Source organism: Bipolaris oryzae, assembly GCF_000523455.1.
Source record: "Bipolaris oryzae ATCC 44560 unplaced genomic scaffold scaffold_10, whole genome shotgun sequence".
Taxonomy (NCBI): domain Eukaryota; kingdom Fungi; phylum Ascomycota; class Dothideomycetes; order Pleosporales; family Pleosporaceae; genus Bipolaris; species Bipolaris oryzae.
In genome coordinates this window covers 128021-152189 of record NW_006911286.1, presented here as the reverse complement: position 1 = coordinate 152189, position 24169 = coordinate 128021, and the positions used below count along the sequence as shown (strand labels likewise).

General features: G+C 50.8%; 9 protein-coding genes across 9 annotated transcripts; 4 read left to right on the top strand and 5 right to left on the bottom strand.

The window, feature by feature from the left end:
• Positions 1-1238: 1238 nt before the first annotated feature.
• Positions 1239-5966, bottom strand: COCMIDRAFT_1448 (glycosyltransferase family 24 protein; the record flags this gene model as incomplete). The annotated part of the gene is made up of 5 exons (XM_007685417.1): positions 1239-4178; positions 4229-4489; positions 4540-5371; positions 5421-5774; positions 5824-5966. 5 exons carry the CDS (start codon positions 5964-5966, stop codon positions 1239-1241), a joined length of 4530 nt encoding a protein of 1509 aa, XP_007683607.1.
• A 1420-nt stretch (positions 5967-7386) lies between these two features.
• Positions 7387-8686, top strand: COCMIDRAFT_83651 (uncharacterized protein; the record flags this gene model as incomplete). The annotated part of the gene is made up of 2 exons (XM_007685492.1): positions 7387-7761; positions 7838-8686. The coding sequence occupies 2 exons, from the start codon at positions 7387-7389 to the stop codon at positions 8684-8686; spliced, it is 1224 nt and encodes a 407-aa protein (XP_007683682.1).
• A 944-nt stretch (positions 8687-9630) lies between these two features.
• COCMIDRAFT_83504 (uncharacterized protein) lies at positions 9631-13222 on the top strand (the record flags this gene model as incomplete). The annotated part of the gene is made up of 4 exons (XM_007685491.1): positions 9631-9726; positions 9773-11786; positions 11853-12762; positions 12898-13222. The coding sequence occupies 4 exons, from the start codon at positions 9631-9633 to the stop codon at positions 13220-13222; spliced, it is 3345 nt and encodes a 1114-aa protein (XP_007683681.1).
• A 214-nt stretch (positions 13223-13436) lies between these two features.
• On the bottom strand, positions 13437-14881 carry COCMIDRAFT_83505 (uncharacterized protein; the record flags this gene model as incomplete). Its single annotated transcript, XM_007685490.1, has 3 exons — positions 13437-14219; positions 14295-14486; positions 14747-14881. 3 exons carry the CDS (start codon positions 14879-14881, stop codon positions 13437-13439), a joined length of 1110 nt encoding a protein of 369 aa, XP_007683680.1.
• Positions 14882-15287: 406 nt separating this feature from the next.
• Positions 15288-16950, bottom strand: COCMIDRAFT_32831 (uncharacterized protein; the record flags this gene model as incomplete). The annotated part of the gene is made up of 4 exons (XM_007685458.1): positions 15288-16623; positions 16674-16748; positions 16804-16833; positions 16880-16950. 4 exons carry the CDS (start codon positions 16948-16950, stop codon positions 15288-15290), a joined length of 1512 nt encoding a protein of 503 aa, XP_007683648.1.
• A 537-nt stretch (positions 16951-17487) lies between these two features.
• COCMIDRAFT_1444 (uncharacterized protein) lies at positions 17488-18327 on the bottom strand (the record flags this gene model as incomplete). The annotated part of the gene is made up of 1 exon (XM_007685416.1): positions 17488-18327. The coding sequence occupies one exon, from the start codon at positions 18325-18327 to the stop codon at positions 17488-17490; it is 840 nt and encodes a 279-aa protein (XP_007683606.1).
• A 584-nt stretch (positions 18328-18911) lies between these two features.
• Positions 18912-20164, top strand: COCMIDRAFT_22591 (uncharacterized protein; the record flags this gene model as incomplete). The annotated part of the gene is made up of 2 exons (XM_007685443.1): positions 18912-19874; positions 20003-20164. 2 exons carry the CDS (start codon positions 18912-18914, stop codon positions 20162-20164), a joined length of 1125 nt encoding a protein of 374 aa, XP_007683633.1.
• A 563-nt stretch (positions 20165-20727) lies between these two features.
• Positions 20728-22502, bottom strand: COCMIDRAFT_83723 (uncharacterized protein; the record flags this gene model as incomplete). Its single annotated transcript, XM_007685489.1, has 3 exons — positions 20728-20817; positions 20874-22313; positions 22380-22502. 3 exons carry the CDS (start codon positions 22500-22502, stop codon positions 20728-20730), a joined length of 1653 nt encoding a protein of 550 aa, XP_007683679.1.
• Positions 22503-22761: 259 nt separating this feature from the next.
• On the top strand, positions 22762-23451 carry COCMIDRAFT_83447 (uncharacterized protein; the record flags this gene model as incomplete). Its single annotated transcript, XM_007685488.1, has 3 exons — positions 22762-22806; positions 22875-22906; positions 22959-23451. The coding sequence occupies 3 exons, from the start codon at positions 22762-22764 to the stop codon at positions 23449-23451; spliced, it is 570 nt and encodes a 189-aa protein (XP_007683678.1).
• Between the last annotated feature and the right edge of the window lie 718 nt (positions 23452-24169).

The following is a 24169-nucleotide window of genomic DNA, read 5'->3' as shown; positions in this document are numbered from 1 at the left end:
CGGAGCATCCGTATCATCAGTAGAAACCTGATATGGCAACAAGTAAATCTAATCGTAATTTCTTTGTTACAGCAACAAAGCTTTTCTACGTGACATTTTTCAGAGAATGGAGAAAACCACATGACGTAAATCATCTGCTAAAAAAAACATCTCAAAGACCCCAATTACGCAAGTCACCGCAAATGATATCACATTCCAACCCGCATTCGCATTCGCATTCGCCGCTCTCTAATTGTACATAGACACTCTTAGACTTCCTAATCATTCTACATAAGCCCCCTGAATAAAACCTCCCCCAATCCCACTTCCGAAAACCCTACAACACTACCTCCCTCACCCCAAAACCCCTCACATACCCAATCCAAAAGCACAGCACTACCCCATTCAATCCTGCACCACCATCACGCCCAACGCCACAACCACAAAGCACCCTCGCACCTCCACCACGCACCTTCCACCACCTACAACATTACAAGCAGTGCAAAGACATTGCGGAAGAAACCCTACAGAACCACATTTCAAACACCTCCCCCAAAACAAAGTTTATACTGACATGACCCAACACCCTAGCTAACACACTGGACGTGGGGGGAAAGATCGAGACGTCCTGTAATTTAATACAAAGGGTTCCTTTTCCACGGAACCGGACCCAGACTTTACTATCTATCCATTAAATACGTACTAACGCACGATGGGTGTGAGGAAAAAAAAATTTGAATCCAGATAGATAAGCTACTTACTACCTTTTTCTCGGTTGAGAAAAATCGGGTGAATAATGCTTTACCATTTCTATACACACGCACACATGCACACACGCACGCACACCGAGTGATACCAGACTTGTGAGGCTTCTAGCAAGGTTATGGAGGTGGTAAAAACAAGGGAAGAGACAGAAGCGTAATGATAACTTTTTTTTCTTGGGGGGAAGGGGGGTAAAACTGTAGGCTTGTGATGATGCTGTTGACCCCCTCCCCTTCCCCACAAAACAAAACAAAACAAAGGTTAGAAGATTTAGAAATAGATGGGAAGAGAAAAAAAATAGGTTCACAAACAGTAGACCTGAGATCAACCGAATCCACCATTGATATGTAACATGAATGGTTCGTAAAAAAATGGTCTTCACACTCTTGAAAATTTCAAACCTATATCCTCTTCTAAAACAAATCTCATATCCACATCTTCTTGCATAATCTACCAAAAAAAGCTCCTCAAAACACAAACATACATGGTTGCGTCTACTACAACTCACTATGCTCCACAACCCTCTCAGCATCCTTCTCCTTCTTCTCCCTCACCTGCTCCAACTCCTGCACATCCACCAAACCCGCAGCAATTTCCCGCTCCCCCTTCACCCTCTTCGCCAACGCCGCAATCTCTTCATCATACACATTCCACTCGGGAATCTGCCGTCTCGCACGGTCAAGCTTCGGTTCTTTCGTCTGAGGATTATTACAAAGATCAATGGTTTTCGCTTTAGCGAGGTCCTCGTCGCTGCACCAAGTTTCGCACCAAAGCCATTCTTGGGGTAAGCTGTGGATGGGGAGGTTGAATTGCATGTTGTTGGGGAGGTCCTGGTCGAGGTTGGAGAGCGAGTTGGGGTCGGCGGATAGGGCGTGGTATTGTTGGCGGAGACGGTCGCCGGCGGCGAGTTGGCGGAAGCGGACGAGGTCGACGACGTAGAGGGCGGAGATGTGGTAGGGGCGGCCGCGGAGGAAGTTGGCCCAGTAGCCCGTCTTCCAGAAGCGGAAGCCTTCCATTTCAGTGCGGGAATCGCCCATGGGAGTGAAGCCGTAGGGTGCACCCTCGAGATCGTGCTGCACAAGCTCGTACATGTCTGTTCTGACGATCTGGTCCGCATCCACAAAGATGACCTTTTCGAGGTCCAGAGGGAACAGGACATCCAGGAAGAGAATCTTGTAGCCCCAAATCTCGCGTTGTTTCTCCGACTGTTGGCGTAGCCAATGTGGCCATTTGTACGTGACCATTTCGTATTCAAAGCCGTACTCAGCGGCCATGTGTGGAAGAAAAGACTTGAAGCTTGGCGAAAGGAATTGCTCGATGAACCAAAACTTGACTGTGTGCTTTGTGTGCTTCATGACGGAGAGCATCATGATGTTCAGCATGCGCTCATACAAGTGGCCTGAGGCGACTGAGAAGATGTTGATATCCGCTTGCGTGCCCTTCTTCACTGCCTTTCCTGATAGCAGATCGGCGCCCTTTTGCAGGACCTTCTCAGAGTCAAAGTTGAGACCAATCTTACCAAGGAACTGGTTGACTTTCTGTGCGCCTTTGCCAACCAGTTCGGAAGCAAGAGACTCCTCTGGAGCAAGCACATCAGCAGTTTCCTGACCAGGCTTGCGAGACAGCCGCGGAAAGATGGTAGCCCCTTGGAAGCTCATGAGGGCAATCTCGGTAGTCTCGTCGCCAGGCTGGGGGGCCCAGCTGATTGGACCAGCGCTATCGAGGTTGAAGACTTGTTGGGACCGACCACTCTTCAGCTGAATATTGTAGAATCCAGGGTTGGCTTTGAATTGGAGGTAGCCAAGATTGGCCATGATGATGGTGTCAGCAAAGTGTGGGTCTTTCTCGGTAGCTAAGACAACCTCAGCTCCACGAGGTGGCTGTCCACCATTGGTGGTATCGCGAGAGTGACCTTCAATGAGAATGCTTTCCAGTCCATAGATGGCGTCAACATTGGAACCAGCTGGGATAGTGCTGAGCTTGATATTGTCAAGATCATAGATGGATTCTTCTGGAGCGACTAGCCATGAAGGAGGCACATCCATACCAAGATTCAATAGTGCCTCCTTGGGAATACCGGAGAAGCTTGCTTTCAAGCTACCAACAGATCCATCCGGATTGAAATGGGGTCGGGCTTCAAGAACATATCTGTAGAAGCGTTTGATGGGGAGCTCTTGAAGATTGTTTTTGGGATTCAGATACAGTGTGAGATGAACGCCCTCCATGTCGCCTAGAGTCTTCAAAATGGGAACCCATTTCTGGGCGACCTCAGTAGCTGGATCGATCGCGGCCACAATATGAAACACGGCCTTGTCTTTGTCACCTTTGACGATGGCGGTGTGTTCAGTATTCCACTTTTCATCGTCATTTCTCCTGATTGTCGAAATCTGTTCAAACATACCCTCTGGCACATCCGATATAGTTGACAAAGCGGCCAGTGATTGTATCTTGGCGATATTGAAAGGCGACTCAATCTTGTTCAAAAGCCCAAGATCGTCCAATGCCTTACTCAAGGGCTCAGCACGTTTGCTCATCTCGTAGGACACTAGTCCTTCCAGATCATCTTTGGTAAACTCGATCTCTTCTGGAATAGGGCCAAGATGACGTCCATTGACAATAATGCTATTTTGGCCTGGCTTTAGACCAAGAGCTTCGTATATTGGGTCGGCCGCCTTCCAGAAGAGTCGCGACTCTTCAGGGAAGGAGACGGAACTGGGCTCGCGAGCCAAGAGCTCCAGCAAGGTGTCTGCTGTAAACTTGTCTCCCGTTTTGGAAAAAGACTCAAGGATGTCTTGCGACACGCCCGACTTTTCCGCCTTAGCGACAGGATTGTGTATCAAGACAATCTCAGCATTCGGATTAGCCTCGCGGAAATCTGCCAAAGACTTGAGAAGACTCAAGCCATTTTCAGAGTCAAAATCAGCGGTGAGGGTGATATGTACCCAGTCGCTTTTGCTGGAAGACTCGGAGGCGCGAACTCGTGGCATCTTGTTGTATACATGGCTGTGGGTGTTTTCAAACTCAGCCATGTCGATCAGCGTGATGTTCTTCTCATCCTCTGGAATAATATAAGGATTGCGCCTACTGGCCGCTTGCGCAAGGAAATGCTGTGGCACCCAGCTATCTTCATTGAAGTTGCCTTCAAATATAGCCTTTTGGATTTCGCGAAGATCGAAGGTGATTCGCTTGCTGAGACTAGAGAGCCACTCCTCATTGCCAGGAATAGCAACACCGTTTATTATAATCGGTGATTGCGGGCCGTCCCCAGCCAAACGACTCACGTACTGCTTGGAGTTTGCAATCCGTTGGTCCAGCTCCTCTGAAGCAAGGACATCTTGAAATGAAAGGGCAGTACGCTCATCGATCAAGGTCGAGGTTTTAACTGTCGCATCAAAGATGGCCTGATCAGGCTGTGCAAGCTTCTTTCCGTCCAGGGACTGCGCCATATGTTAGTGTTAGACATTTATGGAAGGGAGATGACCCTTACTGCTTGCAGATATACTTCTACGGCAGAGACCCCATAAGCATCCAACAGATGATAGATTATCTTGGCCTGCTCGATAGCGTCAGAAGACCCAGACTGAGGAACGACACCCCAACGCAATGGAATGCCACGTCTGATCAAATTGAAGGTGCTGTCAAGGAGGGTCGTCACATCCTGGGTGGATGTCAAGTCAACGAACACAATGGCATTATGAATGTCTCGGCGGCAGGATGGCAGCTGTCCAGGGAATGTCCTTTGCAATAACTAGAAAATTGGTCAATTCAAGAGCATGAATAATTTCAGCTGGCACTTACAGCTTGGAGGCTGGTGGGCCAGTCCTCATACGCTGGATCCTTCTCAATGTCATTGAGCCAGATAATGACGTTGCCACCTTCGGCTGTATCCCTGAAGTCATAGCGCTGTGGGGAGTCGCCAGCGTTGTTTTTTGCGATGGCTGAATGCGACAAGAGAGATACGACTTCAGAAACTGAGAGACCCTGGCTGCGGAAGCCGTTCATAAGTTTCCGCTCGCGCCGCAGGTGGGCCAGTAACGAATATGGGTTGACGTCACGAGTGGGAATGTTCAGGCCGTTGACTTTGATGAAATCGACGCCGCCCATCAACCATTGGTCGTGGTTCTTCTCGAGGCCTTGAAGAAATTCATCAGAAGCGTTGTGGGCAGCGATGATGGACGAGTATTTGGGAAAGTCCTGAACGAGCTTCAGAAGGGTGTTCATGGAATCCTCGCTCTGAAGCACAAAGCTAGCAGTCTTGAGTCCGAGATCGGATACTTCGTCTTTGGAAAGAGGCTTGAGATCGGCAACATCTTCTTCGTCGTTCAAGCCAGTTTCCATTGTTTTCTGTGCGGCGTTCTTGTCGCTCTCGGTCGCCTGCCTGTCGTCAATGACAATGTAGTCGGTCCGCTTCAACTGAAGGGCAACACCATATCCATTGACTACTAGTGGCGATGTGGGCGCCTTGGGAGATGGCTTGTGTCTGATGCGGTACGATGTCTTTCCTTGCTTGGCGGTGGTGCTCAGTGTCTTGTGCCATTTTTTGAATCTTGGGGCAGTGATGTCGGCGTAGAGAATGGCGGGTAAAGCTGAGCTGTTGCCAAGTATGCGGTCAAAGGGTAGTTGGTATGTACTGTCCAGCCGTCAGTGCCTCGTCTTCCCAAGAGTAACGTGGTACGGACCGTTCACTTGCAATATCCCCAAAGGGCTCATCCAGATGCACCGAGCAATACTGTTTGCCGTGAAATGAGACCCATAGATCACATGCTTCTGTTTGCTTTGCCGACAAAGAAGGCTCTACTGAAGTATTGTAGAACTGGTAGTGTGCTTCGATGCGTGGCGCGGCCGACCGAACTGAAAGCGCAAACTCGAAGGAGGCAAGGGCTTCTGGCTGAGTGATGTGACCATCGGCATACAGCAGGTCGACAAATGCTGTATACAGCTCCTGGTCGGTGGTCTTGTCGTCAAAGTAGCCCTCGGCAACTCGGTCAAGAATGGGGTAGTATGCAGTCGCGTTCTCCTCAGCTGCAGTTTCTCTGCAGGTTGTCAGGCTGTGTATGGAGTACTATTTCGGGAGCTACTTACAGTAGCTCAACGAGATATGGTGCAGGATTGAAGGCGGCCCGCAAGGCGACGTTGATACTGGGACTGGCCAAAGTGCCCATGTGGCGGAATGCAGTCAGCACAAATAGCGCCTTTGCACCCAGGACAGAGGCCGAAGCTCTCATAGTGCCGGGCTTTGTCCAATCGCTACAGCACTTTGTCGTAGTGTGTGACGGGACAAGGCAGGGTTTGGTGTTTGTGTCGAAAGGTCAACTCTCGATGTTAAGAAGATGCAACGTGTAGCATAACTTGGCTGACGAAACGCGCACGCAGAAACAGAGTGTGGTATGCTGCACAGTGCTGGATGTGATTTGGTAAGTCCAGCGTGCCTTTTGTCCTCGGAAAGAGACAGCGGCTCTTGTTGAGCAGGAACTTGACGGCTCAATGTCTTGACAATGTATCTTGGAGTGACGGGCGCGACAGCATTTGGTACGGCAGGCGGTTGTTACCCAAAGCGATGCGGCTGTCTTATCTTATCGGTCGCTGCCTCGGAACCGTTCCGACCGCAGGCTACAAGAACAAGTACAAATGCAGAGTATGTGCACACCCGGTCACGTGATACGCTACCATCGCTTCAGCTGGTACGCCATGTGCTCCAAGCTTTGGCAGCGCAACAATGCAATACGACTCTCTTCGGGGGCGGCGATAATTCATAAGCTACTGGAGGGTAAGTAGCATAACGGCGATAGAGAGGTTAATTATAGAAGTTTTTTTTGTGTATGTCGAGAGTCATGGAAAGTCATTGAGTTGTTTGGTACTCTCGGAAACTCTGGCAGAGATTACAGAAGGCTATTTGTCGGTCCTTTTCTTGCCTTGTGCACGACGAGACTCAACGAAAGGTTTGTGGCGTGAAGAGGACAAAATTAATTTTGAGTAAGCATCCGTGACACGGGCTATGTTTTAGCTACGCACTAACCGTTACCTACCGCAACGCGTTCTTCCATGTCATTTGGACCAATTCTGTGAGTCCTCAACGAACTACTTGTTGACGGAGGTTTACATGGTAGTACCGACTCTTGCGACAATGGTACATATACACAGTACCTATCAACTAAACAGGGTACTATGGACCTACTTTATCCGCCTACTATATCCAGTTCGCCATACACCAGCGGGGGAAAAAAAGGCAATATCCGCAGACGACGACTCGCAAACAGCCCACCGACTGCTGTATGATTACGTATCCACACATGGACGACCCAGCTGGAAACATGACATGCATGGTGGCCCTGCCAAGGTGTTGCGCCAGGCCGGATGCTAAGGGGATAGCGGGGGACAAGCGTGCGCGTCTGCCTCTGCCTGGGCCCTAACGGTGGACAGACAGACACAGGCGAGCGGGCGTGCGGGCCAGTGACGACGCCAAACACGATACGTATACGACGGCCTGCTCCACCACCACCACCCCTTCCCCCCCCCCCCGGCCACGCTGACGACGGCGTCTGTCTCCGCCCGTGTTTTGCATGCATTCATCTGTCTGCCCACGCCCGTCCACTCTCCAATGCCGTGAATCCACCTGCCCCATCCCTCTCCGCCATCTCCGCCATCATGCTCAGCGGCCCGCCTAGGATCATTCCCTTTGTCTTTGTCTTTCTCGCCCTCACCTTGGTGTGGTGGTACCTGCATGCTGTCCCTGGCGCAGGCCCGTCATTGGCAACATGGAAGCCCCAAACCTCACCACCCGCCAACCGTCCCTCGCTGCGCGGCGACCCTCTCGACTTTGGCCTGCCCCTGCGCTTCGCAGACCCTGTGCCCAAGCCCCCGGGAAGCAACTACACGTACAAGATTGTCGTCCCCAAGACACAGAAGGAGGACATTAGCTGGATGGAGACCGAGATTCCCGATGCGCCCCTCGTAGTCTATGAAGTCGACAATCCCGATGCCGAGCACAAGATCCCCAAGAACAAGGGCCGCGAGGCCATGGTATGATTCCTCTTTTTTTTTCCCCTACCCATGTGCTGCTGTTGCGCGTACATGCAGGCTGACCCACGCGCTCCAGGTGTACCTCTCCTACATCATCGACCATTACGACGACCTTCCCGACACCGTAATCTTTATGCACGCCCACCGCCACGCATGGCACAACAACATGCTCCTCGGCCTCGACGCTGCCCAAATGATCAAGCGCCTCAACCACGACCGCGTCGCCCGCATGGGCTACATGAACGTGCGCTGCCACCACGAACCCGGCTGTCCCGACTGGATACACATGGACCGTCCTGGCGGCGACTTTGACTTCTTCCATAAACCCGAGGAAATCTATTGGCGAAAGGAGGTCTGGGAAGAGATCCACCCCGGCGCGCCCATCCCGCCCTCCATCTCGGGAATCTGCTGCGCCCAATTCGCCGTCTCGCGCCAGCGCATCCAAGAAGTGCCCATTGAACGCTTCATCCACTACCGCAAATGGCTCCTGACTACCGGCATGGACGATCAGTTTTCCGGTCGCATCTTCGAGTACATCTGGCACTACATCTTCACCGGCCACGAAGTACACTGCCCAGCCATGAACACGTGCTACTGCGACGGCTACGGCTACTGCTTTGGCGGCCTAGCTAAATTCAACGAATACTTCAAGAAACAAGATGCGCGCAACGAAAAGTTTACCGAATACGATGGCTACCAGAAGAAGGAAAAAGAGGCAGAGAAGGACGGCAAAGACTCGCCCCTCACTGAAGATGAGAAGAAGAGGTTTGGCGAGCTCAGGGCCCAGCTTTTGGTTATGGATCGCGAACTTGACGAGCTGAGAGACGCCGCGAGGAAGAGGGGCGACGACCCTAAAGCTAGAAAGGAAGAGACGGAGTCGTACGATTCGAGCCACATCTGGGACTATGCCCCGCATGACAACTGAATGAGCATTTGATGATTACGCGCGCTTGCAGCATGTAAGGCGAACAAAAATTAACAGGCGTTGAGCGGGTGTTTTCTTGCGAGATTAATGGCACCACATAGGGTTTTTTCGTTTCCCTGACCCGGACATGGATTGAGCATGGGGCATACATGACGTTACCTAGATACCTCACATACATATACATGTTTGTTTCGGTGTATGATAGATCTTAAATCTGTACATGTTTCTCTCACTTCTTCTTGTCCTTTGCGTATGCTTGTAAGTTTTGTTATAGTAAAGGTGTGCTGACTTATCCTGCGGCTACATAATTGGTACTGCACGCTCATCACATGCGTGTCCTAGCATACAGCAACCTTACCACTCTATCACTACACACAAATTTCACTTTCTCGCTGGTGAAGGACAAACCAGACGCTGCAAGACTCACAATCATGGTTCCTTCTCTTTTACCTTCCCAACTGAGTGGCGAATGCACCTCCCGTCTTCTGGCAACTACCTCTCTAAGCAAACATTTTCTTTTTTCCATAACTTCTTACTACCCAACCCATCTTGCAACCAGCCGTGTAGCTGCACCCAGCTCTAGGGAAAACCTTTTGCAAACGTCTTTGTTTATTGATGTTTTGTCCGGTTGGCACATTGCTTGCTGTTGGTTTACTACTGGCGTCGCTTGCTCTATCAACTTCACTTTCACCTTCGCTTTCGTCTCCACCCTCGGCCCTACTCTCACTTTTACTTTTGCCTTCTCCATCTCTCTCACCTTCACCCTCGTTTAGTGAGACGCTAGCTTGTTTACCACCTTTGTTTCCAGATACTTCAGAGCGGTCACCGCAGAATCGTTCTTTCGCTCTACTTTAGAACGCACGCGACGCTTTGTTTTGCGTGTACCTCGCGCACTCGGCAGTACTTAGTCAATAAGTTGTCGCATAAAAAGACTGGAAGCTAGCATGTCCACCTCGAGCGATTTCGCTCAATCCCAAGCTGCTGACTGGTCGCCACCAATACCTGCAACGCCAGAACTAGACGCTATCCATGACATCAAGGTAACAAGACCCACTACGGAATGTTCATCTTACTGACTCTGACAAGGTCGAATGGAAACAAAGCATACGAACTGCATACGATAGGAACAAACGCGGAAAGCAACGCCTAGTCGTTGAATTGCATGACTTCGAAATATACCGTTCTCCAGATTACGAAAAAAGAGCATACGAGCTAGCTAGCTTGCACTTTCTCGGGCTTCCACTAAATAAGAGACTATGCTTCGACGGCATAGTGCGCCTAGGGAATGTCGAGCACTATGTGCAGGGTGTACCATTCCAGCAGTGCTCTATCAAAGACTACACAGACAAACAAAATCCAGAGGTTACGTCCTATATTCAATCTGAAATGGCGGCGAATGACAAGGAATACGATATCTGGTATCGGCTCACTCAACCTACACCACAATACCAGCGTCTCCAGGACGCCTTCCTCTGGATAGCTCAGCTTGGAAAGTACGTTCTTCATTACATGGAAGGCGCTTCGCGCTCGCTAGCCTGCTTTCGTGCCAACTTCCACATCTTCCTGCAGGATCGATTTAGTGACAATCGCGATTTTGAAAAATGGCATGCGGCTTTTCGAAATCAAGTCGACTTCCGAGTTGCTGTTGTGACATACATCGAGTACCTTTACAAGGAGGCCTCTCATCGGCCAAATTCCGATCAGTTTGTTAGGCAGCCATTATGGGTTGAGTGCATGGCGAAAGCTGTCACGCCCAATATACCTCGAAAGACAGATCCTGGGCAGACAGTTGCGACACCAGCTGTTTATGCTTGTTTTAAAGACATGTACTTTGGGAAACAAATCCAATCGCAAGCTCCATCCAAGAACGTCCTTGATAAGCAAGAATACAGGAAGAAAAGGCTTAGATTTTTGACAACAACATCATCAGCGTCGCTTTCCTATGACGAGTTGTCCAAGAGCTGTCAGCCATATGGAGCATCCCCGGTAACGGTTGGAGATGTGGTAGCCGTAGTGCCAGACGAAGAAGATTCCAAACTATGGAAACACACCAAACGGAATTGGCTAGCATATGTACAGCGCACACAAACTCTCGACAACGGCATTCAACAACTATTTGTAATGTGGCTGTATTGGCCTCATGATACAAATATTGCCAAAGCCTACTATCCTTTGGAAAACGAAGTCTTTCTGTCGGACCATTGCAATTGCGCAGAAAGAGCGCTGCTATCCACTGAAGTCAAAGGCAAATACGACTTTGAATGGTGCCCTCCGGTTACTAATGCGAAGCGCCTTTTCGTCAGACAAAAGTACATGACAGAAAAGAGCTCATTCGTGAGTGTGAAGGACAGTGACAAAACTTGCTTATGTCACAGACAAATTCGTGCACCTGTCACCGCTACGTACACGTCTGGTGACACAGTCTATCTAACACCATCGCAAGATCACCAGTTACTAGAGCCAGTCATCATCCAACATATTGACGAAAAGAAGGGGACGGCAACTGTGCGGAAGCTGTTGCGACTCGGGCGTGATTGCGCTGAGCTGGCAACGAATCTGCAGCGATCGAACATCGCTCCAAACGAACTTGTACTCACGGATGAATATCCCGAGACGAAGGTTGATCGGATCCAGCGTCACTGCTTCATACGATTTGTCTCAAAATCAGATATCACAGCTAACGAAATACCCTTTCCGTACAACCGCCAAGGCGCTGGCGATCTATGGTTCATCTCAATGGGATTGAGTGTTAACAACGAAGGACAGAAGAGGCTCTTATATCTTCAGCGCCTTCCATGGAACATGCGCCAACGCACAAAGATTGGATTAGACAACAAACTTAGAGGCTCCAGCATCTTCAGTGGCGGTGGATTGCTAGACAGGGGTCTCGAAAAAGGTGGGGCTTTAGAGTTTCGTACTATTGTCGACTCTAGTCAACATGCTATCCGGACGCAGCAAGCGAACATTAAGAAATCTTCCACAGTTTGTCTGTACTGTGGCTCAGTAAACACTTTTCTTAATTCAGCGCTTAAAGGGGACACGAGCTTCATTGCCAGAGTTGGCGATGTGGACTTTATTGCTGCAGGATGTCCTTGCGTTGGTACGTATACATAGTAGATTCACTCCTTAATTGGTTAGCTTGGCACCTTGCTGATAGTTCTCACAGCATTCTCTGGACTTCAGCAAAACCCCCTGAGCCCGAACTCATTGCTCAACGCGTCTCTCATTAGTACATTCTGCTCTTTTGTAGATCTTTACCGACCTTTATACGGCGTACTGGAGAACGTATTGAACATTGCATCAGGACGGGCAGGCCGCTCAGCACTATCTCAGATGGTGGCTTGCCTGGTATCATTTGGATATCAAGTGAACCAATTTATTATGGACTCCTGGAACTACGGCAGCCCACAGAGACGCTCACGCGCAATGATCACCATAGCAGCTCCTGGTCGTCAGCCCATCGTGCAGCCATATCACACTCACCGTCGATCCGACGAGGAAGTTCGTGGAAGAAGCCTAGGCCAGCTACCCAACGGGGAATTCTGTGCCGGACGTCAGTATTACCCAACGCCTTTTTATCATGTCCCTGCAGAGACTGTTAGTTCCGGGCTGCCCGATATTGGATATAGCACCGCACAAACATGTGTACCGTACCCAGACCACCGAATACCCCATGTACCCACTAGACAAGATCGATCTCTACTAGATTGTATTCCAAAAGAACCCCCAGGTTGTGGATACAGAGAGGCGGAAGAGCTTGGGCTTGTTCCGCCCAATTCACGCAGGAAAAGAGAGATCGGCAAATCTTACCAGAGAATCAAGAAAGCTGGCTTAGTACCCACAATCACAACAAGTGCATGTATTTCAGATGCCAGAAACGGCGCTGTGATGCATTGGGAAGAAAGCAGATCCATCAGTCTCCTGGAGGCTCGTCGCGCACAGGGAATTGACGATGTTGAGCCGATCATCGGAACAATCACAGATCAGTGGAGAATTGCCGGTAATGGTGTGGATCGCACAGTGGGGTTTGCTCTCGGGTTAGAACTGCTTCGAGCTGTCGAAAGCAACGACCTAGAGTTCACATCTACCGGAACTGCAGAAACATCTCCTACGTCAATTGAAGGCACAGATGACTTCTTACCCCGAAGCCCTCGCAAGTATGAGGATGACTTTTCGCATCTCGAACAGACACTCAGCAGTGGCGTGAGCAGGCTTTCTACAACTCCGATGGACTGTAAAGCAAAGTCTGCACTGCAACCAGCTCATGTCAAACGCACGAGGGAAGACGACTTGGACTCTAGCAAGCGGCCAAAAAAACAGGCACGAACAAGCAAGGCGCAAGATGCTTCTGCCAATCTCGAAAATAGGGCAACGTCCATTGACCCAGGCAGGGATAGTGAACAAAGCTCGATAGGTTGGACGGGCTCAACAGGTTCGACAAAGGCACGATACACACGTCACTCAGGGCTACCGGTCGAGTTTGCTCCGAAGAACTGGAGTAAGAGGGTGGAAGCCACGCGTCGCGACTGGATTTGATTGATGACGACGATGAAAGGAAAAAAGGCAGTAGAGCGAGAGTTTATTCACGGATCTTATTGAGAAGTCAATCTACCATATAGTTTACACTGCACTACATGTATATAGAAACCATTCCACATAATTCATACCTATACTGTACCTACACTGAAATCCCCCCACCCCCCAAGAAAAGAACATCAACACCACCATACCAAGCAAGTCGACTCCACCTTTACTTCCACTCCACACCCCACGTCTGCTCCCCCCTCCTAAACGGCACAACCTCGACACTTCCCCCCTCATTACTCAGCACATCCAGAATCCTCTCGCCACCCCTCCTCAACACAACCCTCTCCCCCCTCTCATCCCCAACCTGATAAAACGACCTCCCCCACCCCCCAAAAAACCCCTCCAACCCCTCCCGCGTCACCTCATCCTTTGAGATGACACCCCTCTCCACCCCTTTCTCAAGCGCATCAAGCACATACCCCAAGGCATGCGGCTGCGTAAACACACCGGCCGCCACCTTATCCTCGCCCCTCTTCTTGACGCGCGGATGCGGCGCCGAATCCGTTCCTAGGAAAAAACTCCCTTTGCTTTGGACGACAGCGCGAAGCAGGGCATCCCTATCCTCGGGGGTCTTTGCGACGGGTTTGCAGAAGCAAAACGGGTCGCCGGCCCAGTCGTCGATGATGAGGGAGAGGTGGTGCGCGGTTATTGTGCCGGCAACGGTGGGGCCGCAGGAGAGGACGGTGCCGAGGGCGGCGGCGGTGCTGCAGTGTTCGAGGATTATGCGGAGCGAGGGGAAGTGTTTGTGCAGGGAGACGAGGGTGGGGAGGAAGGCGGGTTCGGCGTTGAGGATTGTGATTGCGTCCTTTTTGTTTTCGTGCGAGGTCGGGGCGTGAGAGGGGGTTGAGGGGACTTCGCCGTGGAGGTTGAGGACCATGTTTTGTTTTTCCATTTCGGCGAAGACGGGGTAGAAGGTTTCGTAGTCTAGGACGCCTGAAGAGGAGTTCTATTGGGGGTGGGGGGTTTGGTTAGTTGGGAGTGTTTTTTTTTGTGTCTGGATATTGATGTCAACTTGACTTACTGTAGTAACACCAGCAGGGTACGACTTCACTCCCGTGATTCCGGCTTTTTTCGCTTCACGAATGACCTCGGGTGTGATGTCTTCATGCAAGTAGAGAGACATGAGATACTCGACATTTGGCTCAATAGCCTTTAGTCGGTCGCGGTACTCGAGGCATTGCTTCACTGTAGTAATGGGTGGCACAAGGTTTGGCTATACGACAAGTCAATATCAGAAAATAAGAACAGCATTTTTTAAACATAGTGTATAGCAGGAGACTGGTGAATTGTACAAAGTTGAAGTAAGAAAAGACGATACACGTGACCATTTAGAAAAAAGACTGTGATGACTAAGAAGTAGGAGAAAAGAAAGACAAGATACCGTATTAACTGAGGAGTAAACAAGAATGAGAAGGGAGGTAAAATCCACTTGGAATCATCGTCATGGCATATCGAAACAAAAAAAAAACGTACCATGACATAAACCGTATTCACACCACCTTTTCGAATAGTAGGCGCAACCAACTGCGACATTTCTCCATCGCGCAAGTGCACATGGGCGTCAAACGCCGCAGGCAGCTCAATCTCCTGTATCGTTGTAATATCCATATTTCCCAACTTTGTTTGTAAGGTTTTACAAATTTGGACGTTAGTATGATCGTTGTTGTGGGGGGTTTGACCACTACGAGAAACAATTTTGAGATGGCCGCCCCAAATGCGGGGGGTACGCTAAGCCAAATGGGGTAGAACACCGCAACGGTAGAAGATAGCTGCAAATGCAATCGCAAAAGTAAGAAAAAAGTCTCTATGTGTAGAGCGAGTTGGTCTTGCTGACCTATTAAAGCGATTACAGGCTAGAGCCACCTGGTCCAAAAATACGGTATACATGACCCATGATTACGTTCCGTCCAGTACTTGATCCTCCTAAACACCTTTCGCCATAGGGTATATTAAATCCTCCTCACGTGCACTTGCGCATCAACCATCCTGCCCATACAACAAAACCCCAGCCTTACTAACCTGAATGCATCACCGGCGCGTTTAACATTCCCGCCGAAGCTTCATTCTCCAGTGATATCTTCATTTCGAGCCACGAGTAAAAGTTTGGCGAGTTGCAAAATGTCTCGTACATGCCGTCTCTTGCACGATGCCTTTGTAGTGGATTTGATCCGCGAAATTTGACGCTGGTTCCGTGTTTGTTGACGCTGCTTAAAAATTCTCGTACCTGGAAGCTGGCATACCTACTGTTGCCTCCTGGTGTTACGACGTGCGACGTTGCGAGGTAGCGATTGATAGGCGCGATGAACTGAGCAGTGAGCTCGGCAAAGTGGCGGCGTATGATGGGCCCGAGGTCTTGAGTTTGATCCCCAAGCTTCAGTAGGGCGTCGATTTGCGATACTACAGTTGGATCTGATTTGAGAAAGCGTTTTGGGGGAGTGTGGACTTCGATACCACCGCCCGGGAGATCGAGAAGTGCGTTGCGGCTTGACTTGTGATGTAGTGAATGGTGGCGACGCATGGGTACAGGACCATCAAAGTTTTGCAGGTATAATATGTGCGGCCGGGCTTGGTGACTGGCCTCGACAGCGGCGATGATGCGCTTCAGTAGAAAAGGATTGGTGACACCAGCGATGAAGGACGTTGGCGTGCCACCATCGATACCAATACTCTTGAAATTTGCCTGCATAGTCATATACGGCCGAACCACGCCGGCATAGGGGACCGGGCAGATGAGGTCAAGAAGCGAAGACACAGCCTCGCTCGCTAGTTGTGGAGACTTTGCGATGACGATGACGCTTTCACACAGGATTAATTTCTCGTAAAGCACATATAAGTCGGTAATGCACGGCATGTAGTGCATGATGCTGTCCCAGGACCCAATCGGTTCATATGCATAGATGGATTGAGCAGTGTCGGATATCAGAGGGTTGGGACCTGGAAGGCCTTGCAGAGGAAAAGCGCGATGTGGTGCAATGTCCAGTCTCAACACACTGCCCAGAAAAGGTAGGTCGTGGTGGCCAAGGGCTGGGGGCATCCAATTGTTCATTTGCCGGTATGCGGCTTCCAGAGTGGTCGGGTCACTGAGATGGCCTGATTCCGTCATCTTTTGTAAGATGCGGTGGTTCAAGGCGGTAAAGTTGTGATGGGAAATCAAGACCAGGGCTCTTTGGTTGAAGCTCCTCTTCATGGTATCGTCAAACTCTTGGCGGAAGATACACGAGGCATACAGGGTGATTGCGCTGCCATGGGGCGCGTTGGGCGAGGCGATGTGGATGTCAGGCGAATTGTTGGTAATGGCAAAGTCGTAGCAAAGATCCTCTGCGGTTTCTGTGTTTTGTTGCTCTGGGAAGCTGCAGACGCCTTAGACGAGGCCGATGTGAGTTAGACGAGGAAAGGGTACCTGTTGAAACAAATTGCGCTCAAGTCGCCCGTGGAAAAGGGGATGTGAGGCGGGTAGAGAATCTCGATTTCCGGACTGTCTCAAGTTTCAACATGATGTCGCGAGATTTGGATCTTCGGCTCCTGCCTACCCTATGTCAACATTGAAGTTGCAGACGATACTGGAGCGGTTAGTCTTGGCTTGGAGCGGCGCAGGTGGAGACTCACAAAGCCACGGCCCAATACTTGAAGCCCCCAGTTGCGATGGGAGACAGCTTGGGCTCTCGTAGCTTGTCCATGTCGTCTTGTTGTCGATCCCGACGATGGGGGGCCAGCAGCTTGTTCTTCAACCTGTGCATCGGGCAGCCTGATGCACCTGACCGGCGCAGGTGAACCCAGCAGGAGTAATGGGTGTGAGGCAGTGGGCAGATGGCGTTGGTCAAAGCGAGGGAACCTGATGCGCGTCCAATAGGCTAGCAGCTTTAGCGGCAGACGAGGCCGACGAGCGTCATGGCTATCATTGCGGGGTGTGAGAAGAAGCAAAGTAAAAGGGGTCGCGGTGCTGACATGATGCCACTAGGGGGCGGCCATGGCATATCAAGAGAGCCTCTGGCGGGGAGCTGAGTATGCGCGTGTGAAAGTAAGAGTATCGCGGGAGTCAATGAGCGGGCGCAGGGGGGCGGGCGCTTGTGTACGATGACGTGGGGCGCCCCCGACTCACGTATGGCGTGTGGACAGACCTCATCTATACTGTGTAGATACACTTTTACCGAGATGTCACAAGATAGTTGTCCAACTAAAATGATGTTGATTACTATGATAAAAACAGACTTTCTCTAGCGATGTTTGCCTTTTCTGAACCTGACCCCATCACCGTCTTTCTCCTTCCAGCCAGTGGCTTCTGCTCCCTCGCCGTCGTCTCCCAACACCCATGTCTTGACAATCTCCTTTATTTCGGGTTTCTTCTTCTCCAACCTCTTTGCTTCCTTGACCTTTCTTACATAGCCGCTATAAACTGCCACCTCGGCTACGGCTATGCCCAGGGAGCCTCCCATGCTCAGTCCCAGCCTTGAACCAACGGTCCAGTGGCGTGCAGCAACCCATATGAAGACGGCAACGCAGACAATCGAGATTAATATGTTGATTATGAGAATTATTTGGCGATGCACCTCCTCGTAGGATAAGTCTTCTTCTTCGCTCGTTGTCTGTCGAGCCCCGATGCTGAAGGGTTCTGGAGCGTGGGGGAAGCGCTGGGAAAAGGTTTCGCGGGTAGGCGGTGGATGGAGCATGCGTTCGTAGGAGAGGGCTTCTTGTTCAGCGCGGAGTCGGGCCATGAGAGCCTCGTACTCGGGTGTCTTTGCTGGCTTCGGGGGCGGGGGCGGCGTGTACAGTGTGGTGTTGGTGAGAAGAGATGCGAGGGTTCTGGGAATGGGTTCTTCGGCATCCTTTGTGGCCTCTTCGCCAGCTACAGGTTCATCTGACTTCGAACGAGGAAGATGCTTCTTGAGCAGTTTGGAAAGGTCGACCAGCTGGCTGTGTGAGATGGGGCTGCCTGGTGTGGCATGTGCGAGCGTGGGTTCGTCGGCGCGTTGCAGGCTGGCGTAGTCGTCGGGCGATAACTCGCCAGCTTTTGCGACTGCCCGGACGATGCCGGGCGTCATGGTCAGAAGCACCATGGTGGAGTGTGATTGTGTGTATGGTTGTGGTAGGTATTGGCCTGGAGGAAAGTTCCGACTTCACACGCATGTGCATGTGCGGCACGTCGGTAAGTATCGCCAACGTCGCGACCGACAGGGATAATGCGGCGGCCATAGGCAGCTAGCGTTCCGAACGTCATGGATATTTTAAACTTACCAAATCTCGGCAGTAGCTTACAGGCCAACTCCAATTGTGCGGCGACTAGCTCACCTCCGCCCACTTCCTCTGCTGCTGGACCCTGCCAGAATTGCTCAATTGCACCTGGAAACCGCCATTCGCCCTCCGCCACACTGCCAGCACCCAAAACTCCCCCTCCATGTTGAGCCGCTCTCCCCGGCTCGCGCCGTTTATCGCGCGACCGCAAACCTCGTGTCCCTCCTCTACAATATACCGCTCGATATGTCCCTACAGTAGCGTCGCCCTCTCACGCTCCATACAAAATCAGAAAGCTGCCCCATCACTGCACCACCCCTCCCGGCGGCGGCACCAATCGTCATGGGCTACCGCTGTGAATGTTGCGCAGCATGTGCGGGCGACGCCGCCACCAGATGCGCCGATAAAGATGGATCCTTTCCAAACCGTAGCGCGAGAAATGAAGTTTTTGACAGGTAACATACGGCAATTGCTCGGCTCGGGACATCCCACCCTCGACACCGTGGCCAAGTACTACACGCAGAGTGAGGGGAAATATGTACGGCCCATGCTCGTCCTGTTGATGAGCCGCGCTACGGCCCTCACACCCCACCGAAACATTGCGAGGGGTGGCATTGGCAGCCAGAGCGCAGACATTAGCATAACAAACCTGAGCATCCTCGCAGACGAGAACCCAGACACCAGCCCCATCAGCAGCATACGACATGACTCCGCCTACACCCCAGAAGACAGCGACATCCTCCCTTCGCAACGGCGGCTCGCAGAAATCACCGAACTCATCCACACAGCCAGTCTGCTCCACGACGATGTCATCGACCACTCCGTCTCGCGCCGCGCCGCACCTTCTGCAAACATTGAATTCGGCAACAAAATGGCAGTGCTGGCCGGAGATTTCCTCCTAGGTAGAGCATCTGTCGCGCTCGCTCGCCTGCGCGACCCAGAAGTCACGGAGCTGCTTGCCACGGTGATTGCAAATCTCGTCGAGGGTGAATTCATGCAACTCAAGAACACTGCGCGCGATGAAAAGAACCCCATATGGACTGAAGAAACCGTCTCGTATTACCTCCAAAAGACATATCTCAAATCCGCCTCGCTCATCTCAAAGAGTTGTCGTGCCGCTGCTATTCTTGGTGGCTCGACTCCCGAGGTAGTCGAAGCGGCGTATCTCTACGGCAAGAATCTCGGTCTCGCGTTCCAGCTTGTAGACGATATGCTGGATTACACCGTTAGCGAAGCTGAGCTAGGCAAACCCGCAGGTGCGGATTTGGAACTCGGACTCGCGACTGCGCCGCTGCTTTTTGCCTGGAAGGAAAATAAGAGTCTGGGCAAATTAGTTGGCAGGAAGTTTTCGGAGAAGGGAGACGTGCAACAGGTTAGTCTTTCTCCCTTCTTCTCTTTCTCTCTTTTTTTTTGTGTGAAACTGGCCTTGCGCCCCGACCCAGCGAAGAGAAAAAAAAAGTTACCTAGGAAGTATCCCGCGCTAACATTACAACCTTCAAGGCCCGCCAAATCGTCGCTCAGTCCTCAGGGCTCGAGCAAACCCGTGCCCTTGCCCAGGAATACGTCGATAAAGCTATCGATGCTATTTCCTTCTTCCCGGACTCGGAGGCCAAAACGGGACTTGTGGAGATGTGCACCAAGGTTATGAAGAGAAGAAAGTAGAAAGCAGTTGTTGTTGTTGGTCGCAATTCTACTCAAGTAATAAAGCAAGAGAAAAAAAGTTAATGGTAGATCTATCCTTTTTTTGGAAGGGGGGGGGGGGACTGCTTGGACTTTTGATTGGGGAAGCATAGTGTTGCATTCTTCGTCTGTGGTCATTTTCACCAACATCTCCCTTGATGGTTGCAATGGAAATGGAGATCAAAAAAAGGATGTTGATTTCGCATATATATATATTTTCCCACCCCTTCTTACTCTCATCTTACACTTGTTTTTCTTCATCATTTCCTTTCGCTCTCTGATCGCTTGTTTTTGGCTCTTTCTCACTAGTGTTCCGAAACACACAGTCTCTTTCATTGAGTAGTGTTGATGGGGGAAAAAGAGGTAGGCTATACAGGTGAGAAGGAGACTGGAAAGAGTGTTTCCATGTACGAGTACGTGGTGTACAAGATACGAACCATGTTGCATATTCGATCAAGATGACAAATCTTGTCGCACAATTTTTAGTAGAGTCTATCATTCTTCAAACTCACTACTCATCTCCTAACAAAAAAACCCCCGTACATCTATATATCCGCCTCAAACGGCCTTACCACCTGTCCCTTTTCCTGCAAGTAATCCTTAACCTGCTTAACCGTGTACTCGCCTCTGTGGAACTGCAAAAGGATTAGTCAAACACATCCATTACGTACTTTGGGTTCTAGTGACTTACCATTCCAGCACCCAATGCAGCATCCGTCCTCGTCTTCGCAAACACCTCCTCAAAATGCCCCGGGTTTCCCGCCCCACTACTCGCAATGACTGGAATCTTAATCGCAGCCTTGACATCATTGATGAGTTCAGTGTCGAACCCGCTATTGCTGCCATCCTTATCTATGCAGTTAAGTAGAATCTCGCCGGCGCCCATAGCCTCGACAGCTTGGACAAGCTGGCGGACATCAAAGTCTCTGCCTTCACGTCCGCCCTTGATGGTGCACTGGTACCAGCAGTATTCCTCGCCGTTGGGGCCGGGGACAGCCGTCTTGATGGTGTGGTGGGGCGTTGCGTCGGGGGAGGCGACGTATACGCGTTTGGGGTCTACGCTGATGACGACGGCTTGGTTGCCGTAGGCTGAAGAGATGGTTTCGATGGCGGTAGTGCCGGAGAGTTTGCTGCCTCGTGCGTAGTATTCTTCGGCTGCGGTTACGGCGTCGGAGCCGATGCTTACTTTGTCTGCACCAGACTTGAAGTACATGGTGGCGATGTCCAGGGCGGAGATCTTGGTGCCGTCGGTGTCAACGGTGTCGCGGATGCCTCCGCCAATTGTGAGGGGGACGAAGACTGTTTCGCTTGTGCGACGAAGGATCTCGAGCATTGGAGTATCGGCAACAGGGCAGTTGCGGAAGGAAGTGATGTTCAAGAAGGTGACTTCGTCAGCGCCTTGCTCGTAGTACTTCTTGGCCATTTCGACGGGTTTGCCTAAGTTTCGTACTTCGTTGCCAGCACCAGACTTTTCGCGCACATCATACTGATCGCCTTTTGTCACGACGAGGTCACCCTGGTCGTTGGTTCGTACGTCGAGGCATGCAATAACTCGTCTTGTAAGGCCTTCTTTCGTGTCAACTGCCGATGGCTTCTCAGGCAGCTTCTGTGTCTTCTTTCCTTCCAAAAAAGCCTTAAGAACGCGAAGACCTGCAGCACCACTCTTTTCGGGGTGGAACTGCGTAACGAAGATATTGTCTTTTGCCACTGCGCCAACAAACTCCTCGTCACCGTATCGCGCGGTTGCGACTGTCCACCCCTCCTTCTCCAACTTGCCCTCCTCGTAAGGCACAGCATACGAGTGAACATAGTAGTATTTGGAAGTCGGTCGAAGCCCGTATAATGACTCATCTGTCACCTCACCAGGCCGTGATGTCTTTGCGCTGTTCCATCCGATGTGAGGTACACTCTTGTCTGTGTCTTGAAATCTACGCAGGCGCGCTGGTACCACGCCCAATCCCTTGACCTGTTCATCTTCTTCAGATCCTTCAAATAGCGCCTGTAGGCCGACGCATATTCCCATAAAAGGCTTCCCAGCCTTGATGTGTTCGCGAATCGGCTCAGTGTAACCAGCCCTTTCCAATTGAGACATACAGTGGCCAAAGTGTCCAACACCAGGGATGATGAGTTTCTATGGGCGATGCTGTATCAGCACTTGTCAATTCGTGTACACCTTTTGGTCATGGAGCAGTAGTACCTCTGCCGCGGAAACTTGAGCAGGTGACTTGACCCATTCTACCGTGTAGCCAACTTTTTCAATGGCATTGACGAGGGAGCGGACGTTGCCAGCAACATAGTCGAGCATATGAACGGTCGGCATGGCGAAATACTGTTTTCAATGTTTCGAATGATAGTAAGGAACTGTCTGACTCCAAATGACGCGGTGGAAGGAAATTTGGATGCCCCACGCCGTCATTGGAGGGAGGGGCAGCTACAACCACACTAACGGCTAGTGCCCGCAGAATCCCTGTCCGACAAATCTTTGGATCTCCGTCCTCCGCGCAACATTTTCCAAAAGACGCCGTCTTCACATCCACAACCCGTAAACTCCCACACGCACCCAGTCGCACGTCGTCGCAATGGTGCGCAAACTCAAGCATCATGAGCAGAAGCTCTTGAAGAAGGTATGCGCCTGTTGGGCTGAGTTCCACCACGCGACGGAGCACCTCAAATGCTAATTCTATGCTGTTAGGTCGACTTCAACACATACAAGAGCGACAATGAGTAAGTACAATGCGCTATTTATATCTTTGGAGTGGTACTAATTCCGTGCCAGTCACCGAGAAGCAGCGGTAATGCGACGCTATGCCATCCAAGGCCGAGATGACTACCGAAAGTACAACCAGCTCGCTGGTTCATTGCGACAGCTTGCCCATAAGATTGCCGCCCTCGACCCTTCGGATCCCTTTCGACGAAAGCACGAAGACCTCATGTTAGAAAAGCTATGGGACATGGGCATTCTTGGCACCGGTGGTGGAGGCAGGGGAAAGCTGAGCGACATCGAGCACAAGGTCACCGTCTCTGCTTTTGCGCGGAGAAGGCTGCCTGTTGTCATGACACGCCTGCGCATGGCTGATCACATCCAAGCCGCTACCACGCTTATAGAGCAAGGTCACGTCCGAGTGGGAACAGATGTCATCACAGATCCCGCCTACCTTGTCACCAGGAACATGGAGGACTTTGTGACCTGGGTTGACTCTTCCAAGATTAAGCGAAATATTATGAAATACCGCGACAAGCTGGACGACTTCGAGCTGGAGGCTTTGTAAGGGACATGGCGGTTTTCCAACAGGCGGCGTTTTGGTCATTTCGGCATTTCAAGGCGTTTTGTATTGGCGATATCCGACAATAAGAAGGAAAGCATCAGATATTTATCGGCACGAGTTCTTTTATCGATTTCCTGGCACCGCTGGCAACATCAAACTTCGACTGCCAGCACTTCTACTACATTTCCGAACCATGGTCTGCAAATCAACTAAAAAAAAGGATTGAGGATGTAACAGCATGGAATCAAAAGTTGCTACTCTCTCAAGCTGTTCCGAACCCTCTTGTTGCGTCCCCGGGCAAACTCGTCTCAAATTCATATATTGACAAGATCTCGCACGACATTGGGAAAAGTAGGACAAGAGGTACGGCGAATGCCTTGCTACTGATTAGTATCTGCCTAGGTGCGATTGCACTCACAATGCAGTCAAAACATGAATGTACATCAGAACCTAGCTTGCCAATATATGCGCCCGAGTCCCAAGTAATTCAAGAAAAGCAGTAGGCAGCGCAGTTATACCAATATGTATCTCTGCCTTAGCGCTTCTCTCAGTTTCACCATCAGCATACTCTAGCTCCGCTTCTTCTGTCCTCCTGCCGGCCTATACTGTTACGCACAGTTGGCCGAGGAGCCTAGCCACTAGGATCTCGTATATGCCGAACTTGAACTTGAGCTCAAATATTTTGTGACATCAAGTTAAATATAGCACACAAAATCCTGAA